The following is a 10,714-nucleotide window of genomic DNA, read 5'->3' on the forward strand; positions in this document are numbered from 1 at the left end:
TTATTTCAGATTCTGCAACACACAGCCTATTAGGGCAAATTTGCCTTCCTGGCTACATGTCTAATTTCCATATGAAAAGATTCTGCATTCCAAAAGAGAACTCCATTTATAAGCCACTGCGTTTCTACTGAGTTCAATCAGTTCAAACTCTGCTACATCTCCCCCTCACTTAGACTCTGTCTCTTGGGCAACAGTGTGCTGCCAAACCATTGGATGTATGTGTGTGTGTGTGTGTGTTTTGTGTGTGTGTGTGTGTCTGTGCGCGTGCTTGTTGTCCAATGGCAGCGCTTTCTTTGAAATCAGTGTGTCATCGTTCCACCAGATCCTCAGCCAATGACAAAGCACAGATCAGGCCTCTTTTTCTCTCTCCTTTGACTGGTCCCCTGGTGGCAGAGGCTGGCCCTGCCATGCCTCCTCATCACTGGTTTCACAGGGTTGAAGGGGCAGTGTCGGAGCGGGGGGGGGGGGATGGTGGAGGGGTGTTAATGTGGCGAGATACAGGGAAACATGCAAAAGAATCCAATTATGCATGCAGGAGCATCAGGCAAATTCCGAGAGCATTATTCAAGAGATGCGCCACTGCTCCGCACAGATTTAGGTCACTGGGTAGAAGTGGGTGAGAAAGAGAAGGGAGGAGGAAGCTGCTACAACTAGGAGATGAAAACTAAGCCAGCGACAGTTCTATATTGACAGGGTTTTGGAGTGGCGCTTATAGCTAAAATAGTTTATGGAGATGTTCTCCAATAGTGAACTGTATACTGTAAATCCATAAGATACAAGGCAAATGTGTGGTGTTTTTCTATGCTAATGGTAAATGGCTCCTATACGTGTTGCAGCGGGGTCATTTTAAATGCAAATGGCTGTTCTGATACTGCACCGCTTTGATGCTTTTCCGCTCGACTGATCAGAGGAGAGTGGAGGCAGTCTTCCACTCTATCTGACTTTGACCTATAGCATTGGAGCGAGTTTCTATGACAACCGCGCCTCCTATGCTTGGAGTGCCACTTGTGTGAGAGCATGCTCACAGGCAACAGCGGGGAGGAGGAGGTGGAGGGGGAGGAGGAGGAGGTGAGTAAAGGGTGTGCATTAAGGAGACTGCAGTGAAATACGGTATCTCAGGAACAAGTAGGCGAACGGAGGTGGAGAGTTAGTGAGAAAGTAAATGGGAGGGTATGAGAGAATGCCACCGGTACTGAGGATGGTGCCAGAGGAAACTGTGATAGGAGAGGTGGCCATGCGCAGCATCCCTTGTTATCAGTCGCCTAGGTGACGGACCAGATTTGGTCGTGATCTGGGCCTGCTAGCAGAGCGGGGAGTGGTCTCTTTGCACACTGAAAGCCCAAGAGGCTGTGGATGAAACCACATCACATACATGTAGTTCTTTTCATCCTTATGTGTTGCCTATCGCCTTGTCTTTGGGCTTTGAAAAGGTCCTCATCAGCCTCTGTGCTGCGTCTTCAGCTTCCTATAATAATCACATTAAGGGATGCTGAAGGCTGGACTGCATTCACTCAACACTACAGCAGGGCTTCCTGTTTCTCTCTCCTTTCATAATCAAGGCCCGTGAAGCGGCAGGCTGACGAGGCCCGCGAGCTAAACTCCATTATTAGCGCCACAAAGACACTCGGAGACTGCAGTGTGTCTCACCTCCTGAGCCTGCTCTCGCTCTGTTGCGAACTTAACGAATGCAGTTACCATGGTAGCTGCCGGGGCTTGAGTAATTAAATTTGGAGAAATGGTTTAATGAGAGGGCACACAATTCACGCCAACTTGTTCCTCATTTAAATTGTGTGCAGGTGTTTGTGTGTGTGTGAGATAAAGAGAGAGATATAGAGAGAGAGAGAGAGAGAAGAGAGATGAAAAGAAAATATGAGAAAAGAGAGTGAGAATGAGATGAGCATTTCAGTGTAAATGAGCTTGTATTCTGGAATAATTCCACATTCCAAAGACTAAATCAACCTAAATTTAGATCCTCCCCCTCCCTCTCAGGCACCCATCTCACTCTCCTTTCTTCTTCTTCTCTTTTTTTTTCACACTCACACACTTGCACACTTACACTCACACACACACACTCTCTCTCTCTCTCACAAACACACACACACTCACACACACACTCACACACACACACACACTACACAAACATGTAAGCATACAAAATCTAGCCGTATCTTTTGCACTGTTTTGCCAGGAGGCATGAGCCTGGCGGCAATAACAAGGTCTTAATTCAATCTGCCCCGTCCTCTGCGGCTAAAATTGCATGTGCTACTGGGGGCAGACTGTAAGAGATGCAGAGTCACAGAATGAGACATACCGACCGTGGGCCTCTGGTATACTGACGACACCAAAATGAAGAGATAGACAGAAAATAAAGGACAGACAGTGTTCAAGAGAGAGAGAGAGAGAGAGAAAATAAAATGACAGACAGAAGAGGACAGAATAGGAGCAAAAGAAAGAGTGAGAGAGAGAGAAAGAGAGAGAGAGAGAGAGAGAGAGAGAGAGAGAGAGAGAGAAAGGGTATTTATAATTAGTACTCTCATCAGTGCTTGGCCACTCCTAATTAGTCGTCTTCAGTGTAGTCTCTCTGTGTCTCTCAGCTGGCTACTGGGGAGGGGCCTGTATCTAAACACACAGCAGCCACATGAAAGGAAGCCTCTCCGAGCAAGACCAGCAGAGAGAGCCGAGAGTCGCACAGCCAGGCTAGCTCACTGCACAGTCTCACAGGCCTGAATGCAAGACAGTGAAAAGACTGCTCATGCAAGAGATTATCCAGAATTCTCCAACATGGACACTGGCAAGGTGGCAAGGTGGTTACAAGAAAAGGCATAGGATCCAGACAGCAATAACAAAGACCTGTGTTCCACAAATAGGCATTTTGTTTTTTTCCGTCTGAAGTGTCAACTCTTTTTCATTCATGCATTTATATTACCCTTAATTAATTAGACGCAAACACAAATTGTGCTGTTTTTTTAGAGGTGAAGTGCTGTAAAATTGATATCTGGACACAGCTGATCTATAATGTGGAAGAGTGGATGCTTATCTGGACACAGCTGATTTTTAATGTGGAAGTCCATTAGGGCATGCCAGTAGAGTGTGCTACAGGTTGCAGGTTGGTTGGTGTTGTTTGTGAAGAGAGAGCAAGAGAGAGAGAGAAAGGTGAGGAACATGCAAGCTACAGGCAAAGAAAGGTGTGGGTGTGTGTGGTTAGATGCTCCAAAAAGAAATATCTGTGTGTGTGTGTCAATGTCCACAAATGATCCAGTCAAGATTTCATAAACTGTACTGTCCATTGTGTCACATTTAAACTCATTTCATAATAGTTTTCAACCATTTACAATCATCAGCAAATAGTTTGTGATGGACTTCTGCATTTCTTTCAGTCAATGATATTGACGTTTTGACGGTTCAACCCAGTGTTTTTGTGTGAAGGATGCAATCACTAGTTGATGTACACATGCTCAAACACCTGGTGATTTATGCCACCTGTGTGTTTGTGTGTGTGTGTGTGTGTCTGTGTGCGTGTGTGTATTTGTCAAGGTTTGGAGCAAAGACCAGGGAGCCATCGAGGAGTGAAAAGCCATGCAGATTTGCCATTTCGCAGCAAGAGAGGCAAAGAACAGCCCTTCCAGACAGGGATTAAGTCTAACGCTGGCTTAAATTGTGTTGTGAATGACAACACTCGGGCAACAGACAAACAATTTATGCCAGCTCTAGGCTTCTCCTCTGCCCAGAAAAGACAGCCCTCATGGTTATAGACACACAAAGCAACAGGACCGGGTAAGAGCATCATCCAGGAATCACAGGGACAAGGGTTTTAATGTTAAAAAGGTTTATTTCAACAATGGACTGATTTTTCTCTTTGAAGTCGGTTTTCCCAAAAAAGTACAAAATAAAACAAGTACATCAAAGGATTAGAAATCACATCAATGAAAACGAAGACACATTGTGTTTTTTAACCTTAATATCAATCCAAGCATTTTTTTTTTCCATATATTTATACATACTCACTGAATTAGTCAGACAAACATCAAAACCTCTCAGTAGCTTTTTTCTTTTTTTCCTATTTATGACAATGTTTTATTTTAAACCCCGTATATATGTAGTTTTTTTTTGTTTAACTTTTTACAAAATACACCAACGCATGCCAGTATTCAGTAAGGCAGGGGAAGGTGTGTGTGTGTGTGTGTGTGTGTGTGTGTGTGTGTGTGTGTGTGTGTGTGTGTGTGTGTGTGTGTGTGTGTGTGTGTGTCTGGGTGTTTGTGTGTGTTTGTGTATTGATGCGTATATGTGTGTAAAGGTGGGGTTAAAGACTGGACTACAGGATCAAAATAAGAGACTACAACAAGGGGTGGGGGGTGGGGGGGCTGCGATGCAGAGTCTGAGTGAGGGTCAAAGGGCCAGGGGGCGAGGAGTTGGGGGTCTGGCGGTTGAAAGTTTGAAGGGTGTAGTAGCATTACTGAGGTGTTGGTGTTGGTAACAGTAGCTGCAGTGTCGTTTGTTTGTGGCTGGTTGTAGTTGCTGTAGTTGTTGTTGGGGGTGGAGGATGTGGGGGGTGGGTGGGGTATTTTGTCTGAGAATTGGGGTGGCAGTGGTTGAGTGCTGTTGTTGTTGTAGTTGTTGTTGATTTTCGTTTTGCTTTATTTTTTCTGCTCTACATCATGTTGTTCTGCAGCGAGTTTACCTCCGAGGAGTTCTCGTCGCCGAGACCCTTGTGGTTCTCTTGCTTGGGGGTGAGAGAGTTCTGGATGTTGAGCGATTCGTCCTCCTTGGGAGGGGGGGCCTTCACGGGGTCCTCCAGCTTGTTCTGGGCATGAGGATCATCCTGGAGAACCAATAGAACCATTAGAACCCCCCCAAACCACACATGCGTGTTCCCCTCTGGTGCGTTCTCAAGACCCTCTTGGTCTAGAACACAGCCCACCCTCTGTTATAGTTCCCATCAGCTGCGATCTAGTATTCTTCTAGAATTGATACCCTCTTATTTCAAGGTAATATCAATGTGGTAATATCATGAATGTGCTCCAGAACCATCTGAGCTACAGATTATAATTTATGTAAATTATAATTTACCTAATTCATTCATTCAGATTTACTTAAACCCCATTTAATAAAGTTCAGTATGTATCTACGATGACACATTGTGTAAATGCATCATAAGTCAGTCATTCTCAGAGAGGGAATACTACCTGCTTATCCAGGTGGCTGGAATAAAGGTGTTTACAAAGGAGAAGAGCACACAGAGAACCACATTTAACCCTTTTGGCTTCCCAGCACGTCACACCAAGTGTTAAGTGGGGACTGAATACCCTTTTTAGCACCAGTGGGTTCAAAAGGAAGATGAGAGGGCTGTATGAGAGACTGTTTTGCATAGAAAAGCTCAGGGTCTGATGACTCCAACCCACCCCAACCCAAACACACAAGGCACATGCACACATGCAACAACCCCCCCTTCAGCCTCCTATACAGCCCTATGCATCTCCTGATTCCCCACTATTTTACTGATAACACACACACACACACATATCCTCCCCCAAAACACACGCAACCCCCACCCAAACAAAAATCAGGCTTGAGGTAGGCAGGGAAAGTACTAGCAATCTACTGCAATGCCAACCAAGCCCCGTTTACCCTCTGTGGAATAACCATCAAACACCTTAATTAGGGCAGTCGAGGACAAGAGAAATCACACATTAAAGGAGTGTGTGTGTGTGTATGTATGTTACTAGCTGAAGAGTAATGTTTTGAGAGGATAAAGAGAAGGTTTATTTTAAAGACAACAGAAGTTTGTTTGCAATAAAAATATGTGAGAATATGAGAGATAGAACCTTATCAACAATGAGGTATTTATTTTTTTGCCTTCAACACTTCTCACATTCACACACACACACACACACACACACACACACACACACACACACACACACACACACACACCATCACGTATTACACACACATCCTCACTCTCACTAAATGCTGACAGGGCCTGGCAGATGTAATCACCCTGAGAAGTGAGCATGTGTGTCAGTGTGTCACGTCTAGCAGCAGCAGTGCTGTAAGGCAAAAGCCCGCAGGAGGTCATTTACCCGTTCAGCGCAGGCCTATATAGTGACTTCGGGCAGGACGTGCGGGTACGCCACCTCCAGGGTAACGGGGTAGGGGCCTTCCTTCTTTCCGTCGGCATGGAACTGGAAAACGGGGTTGTTTTGGTTTTGGTTTCATTTTGGGCTTTGCTTTCAGGGCATTTGGAAAGGGAGCTTTGGGAGGAGGGCAAGGATTTCTTTATGTGTTTTGTTTCTGGTTGGGAAGGAGGAGTTGGGTCATTTATATGTAGATGACATAGTGATATCACAGGGATATATGATGAGGGTGATGAATGTTTGTCTTTGCATCCTTCCCCTCTACCATTTTTACGAAATAAAGCATTGATCTTACAGAGATGTTACAGTTATTTCGATTTTGTATATGTTATATATTTAAAGACTCTATCTAAAACTTTATTTTCAAAATGTTGAATATTTAACAGATTGATAAATGGCTTCTTTACTTGTATATGCTAAGAATGTCCACATTAGTATTGGGTAAAGCCGGATGTCTTTGTGTGTTTAGGTTGGAAGAATCGTACCCTTGTGCTGCCATATAACAAGCTGAACTGAGAGAATCTGGTGGAGTTTTCCCCGGACATGCGGACGTGATGGCAGACCGCTGCCGTCCGCTGGCCTCGCTCGGCGCTCCTGAGGGGGTTTTAACCTGCATTTGTTCTGCTGGCCTTTCATTTCAGGCTAAATTAGCCAGCCCTGCGTGGGGGCGCTGCCAGTGGGTGCCAAACTCTGTGAAGTCACCAGCTGAATTTTAAACTCTAAGCGGTTGGCAGAGCAGTTAAATTAGATCCCTACCTGACCAGAATAACACTGCAAGTATGTGGTTAGCTGTACACTGACAATTTCTTCCCACTGTTTGTACTGTTGTTTTTAGCATAGGCGTGGTAGAATTATGTACAAAATGACAATCCCATTAACAGCTTTCAAAACTAATTTTGTCATCATGGTGCTTGTTAATGCTGAGAGGTTCAATCTCAGATAGGTCATTTCCTTAAGTGCTACTTTCACAGCACACACTATAAGTTGCTTGAGACGAAATGTGTTTACTAATTTGATGTGGTTTAGGATGAACTAAGATGCTGATGCGTACCAGATCAGGGCCTGATTCAAGCCAGATGTGGGCCGGAGTCAGCTACTAAGCTGCCAGGCAAACAGAAGACAGGCACGAAATGAGGCACAGTCTGTTGGGAGTGTTAAAGTGGATCTCTCGGGAGCTGTGTGGATTTAAGATGCAGAGGAAAGTAAGTGAACAGTTGTGTGTTTGTGCGTGGGTGTTTTTTTTGGTAGTTGTTATTTAAGTTTGGCCGACCATATGCTGTTTTTGATGTCAGCCGTATGCAGCCAGAGAAGAGGAAGGACACGAAGAGGACAGGAGACAGGGACGTGGCGAAGGACTCCGGTAGAGGACTTCAGTCACTCCACGGGGACAGAACAGCACACAGCCCATAAAGCAGGTCTGAACAGAGAGGACAGGGGACATCAGCACTGAAGAGTGAAACTGCTGCTCATTTAACATTGTCTGAGGTTTAACAGCAAAGAAGGTCGTGAAGATTCATCCTCTGCTCTGCTGAATTGTGGTCCTTATGATGCCTAAAGAGATGACCTCAGAGTTAGTTCTGCTTATGTTTCATTTTCTTGACTTTGAGGGGAGTTTATTTTTTATAGCTTTTTTCTACCGCTTTGACATTATTCAGATTTTCCTGTCAAACTTGGAGGGTAAATCTGAGTATGTGTGTGTGTGTGTGGGGGGGGGTGATGGTGATGGTAAGTGAGTGAGTGTGTAAGTGTGTGTGTGTGTGTGTGCGTGCGCTTGAGATTGGCTGCATTCCCAGGCCTCGCTCTTTTTACTCAAGCGGATATTGATCGCGGAGCGGCAGCATTTGGCTGACGGTAATAAAGACCCTGACAGTCTGTGTATGTATGTATGTGTGTATGTGTGTGTGTGTGTGAGAGAGAGAGAGAGAGAGAGAGAGTGTGTGTGTGTGTGTGTGTGTGAGAGAGAGAGAGAGAGAGTGCGTGTGTGTGTGTGTGTGTGTGTGAGAGAGAGAGACAGAGTGTGTGTGTGTGTGTGTGTGTGTGTGTGTGTGTGTGTAGTATTCTGCATGTGCTTGTATATTTCCTTTCTTCTATCCCTTCCCCCATCTTGACAGATGTGTCCCTTTCTGCCACGTTCGTCTCATTTTCAGGAGTGCTCTCCGCTACATGAGGAACTCTAGACTTTCCTTTGCATCGCATACAATCGATAGCCACGTCCTCCGGTGTCTGAAGGTCGGACTCGACACATGCAGTCCGACTGCAGGAGGAGGAAAACGGCGCTCGAGATGAAGATTGAGCAGCAGACATAGGCAGCGCTCAGCTCATTCTGATAAGGGGATTGATTTCATCCCCCTCTGATGAACCTCCACTCTTCTCCAACCCACTGATCAGGAGATGGGCCTCTACCTCTGAACCTCCACTCTTCTCCAACCCACTGATCAGGAGATGGGCCTCTACCTCTGAACCTCCACTCTTCTCCAACCCACTGATCAGGAGATGGGCCTCTACCTCTATTGCTTTAACTCTCTGTCTGGGACTATGAGCTACACTATACCCTGTAATCCAAATGTGCTGGGACTGCTCTCAAATGCTAAATGGGCTGGAAATAACTCTCTTAGCTGATTTTATTGGCATTTTAGTGGCATTTTTCCATCCTTATTTCTTAACTTATTATATACTTATATTAACTAAGATTATTAGTATCATTATGGCATTAACATTTGCTATCTGAATTTAGTGGGACGGTCTGAATTAGTATGTACTACTGAATCATAACAAGACAAAAGTGATTTTCGTTATTTTCCTTATTGTTTTGCTCTCCAGAGGCCAGCCTGTAGACATCATGTGGACCACTCCTCTGCAGGACTGGGGATGTGGGACTGCGTTTTGTTTTTGAATGATCACTGCACAGGGATTGGTTGACTTGAAAACAGATGATTGACAAGGCCACAGCACAATGCGAAAGAAGGGACAGTGTTCCTGGTGGTGGGGCTTTCACTGGGTTGGGGCTGGGGGGGGGGGGGGCGGGAGGGGGGCAGTAGTGATGGTGATTGTTGGTGGTGGTGGTGGTGGTGGGGGGGGGGTTTGTTTGTTTGTTTGTTGATCTTACCTCGCAGTCGGTGTCCTCTTTGTTCTTACACTCCCAGGTGTATCTGCTCATGGTTTTCTAAGGGGTGGGGGCAGGGCAGAGGGTTATGTACCTCAGATGCACAAACACACCTTCAACAGAGCAGAGACAGGACGCGGACGGATGGGGCAGGTGGACAGAGAGAAGAGAGAAGAGAGAAAAGAGAGAGAGAGAGACACGGAGGGACAGAGAGAGAGAGTGGACAGGAAGAGAAGGGGCGATCCCTCCGAAAAGGAGTCTATTGTGAGAAGGATTAGTATCCCGGATTGCGATCTCCCCTCCCTGGGTCACTGAAGATAAGACCTTACTGGCTTAGTTAGACTCTTTTCAGTCACAGAGGTCAGAGCCAGTGTGAGCAGACGTGGGTCAGGCTTGGACCAGAACTTCCTGGTGCCATCTACATGGTGTGGCTGTCTGCGGCCAAGTCCTGAGTTAAGGCCCACACCAGAGAATGACTCCACTTCACAGTTCTCTGAGGCCAAGAGTGGCTATTTAAGGAGCTGAGAGAGAAAGAGTGGCACTCGCTTTCAGGGAACAAACACCATAAAAGATTTCATGGATTGGGTTAAGTGTTAGCTTCATCTCAAGGTTTATGCATGTGTAAGTGGATGTCTGTGTCAGAGTGGGTGGTTACCAGCTAGGGCTGGAGAATGGTAGACCATTTAATGACTGTTAGTTTCCGAGCTGAGAAACCGCGACTGCAGCCAAACAGTCTAATAGCAGACCTCCGAGACTGCAGGTGGATGGCAAAAATAAGATCTTCATCTTTTGTCCCTCTATGCAGTAGGTTGCTCCTATTGCGTTAAAGGGACAGGGTCTTTTGTCAGACGTGTTGGTTGACTGAGGAGGCTATGGTTATCCCACACAGAGAACGAACGACATCCATGTTAGCTCTACATCTACTCCCCCATGCTGCAGCCATGTTAGGCGTGTGTGTGTGAGTCTGATCCCCAACCCCCCCACACAGCGCCACCTAAAGGTGGTGGCGAGATGTTGCATCGCAGATGTTTATCCTGCTTTTAACAAGGCACTCACCTGTTGTCTCAAACGAGAAACCCCGCCTCCCACCTCCCCCTGAACCCCAGAACCAGGATAAACAAGTGAAACAGACATACAGATATATCGATATATAGATATATAAATATATACATATTTATATTTGTGGACGAGGGCGCAGTACAGCGAACAAGCAGCAGCAGCAGCTCGCATGACCACTGGAGGGCGCATGTGAGCGATAGAGCATGCAGTGGCACACCAATGCAAAGGTGAAGAGGAAGGATAGCAGAAAGAGAGGAGGGGGGGTCGGAGGAGGAGGAGGGCACTCCAACAGGCAGGATGGCCACCAGACAAGAGCAGCAAAGAACCTAAAAGCCGGTCCTATGAATAATAAATAACGAGCACTTTGTGTCTGTGTCTCTCTCTCTGTGTGTATGTGTGTGTGTGTGTGTGTGTGTGT

General features: G+C 46.0%; 1 protein-coding gene across 5 annotated transcripts in view; it reads right to left on the bottom strand.

Moving 5' to 3' along the window:
* Positions 1 to 3,809: 3,809 nt before the first annotated feature.
* Positions 3,810 to 10,714, bottom strand: part of cspg5a (chondroitin sulfate proteoglycan 5a) — a 34,719-nt gene continuing 27,814 nt past the window's right edge. For 4 of the 5 annotated variants that reach the window (XM_076279536.1, XM_076279534.1, XM_076279535.1 and 1 more), the window contains exon 5: positions 3,810 to 4,819. In XM_076279536.1, coding sequence (XP_076135651.1) covers positions 4,649 to 4,819 — 171 coding nt within the window. In that variant the 3' untranslated portion in view covers positions 3,810 to 4,648. The remainder of the gene's footprint in view (positions 4,820 to 10,714) is intronic. The other variant, XM_076279537.1, reaches the window with a different exon arrangement.

The sequence above is a fragment of the Alosa pseudoharengus genome, unplaced genomic scaffold (assembly GCF_046254945.1).
Source record: "Alosa pseudoharengus isolate Yale_2024_CS ecotype anadromous, Long Island Sound unplaced genomic scaffold, YU_APseudo_1.1 YU_APseudo_1.1_scf_12, whole genome shotgun sequence".
In the NCBI taxonomy this organism is placed as follows: domain Eukaryota; kingdom Metazoa; phylum Chordata; class Actinopteri; order Clupeiformes; family Clupeidae; genus Alosa; species Alosa pseudoharengus.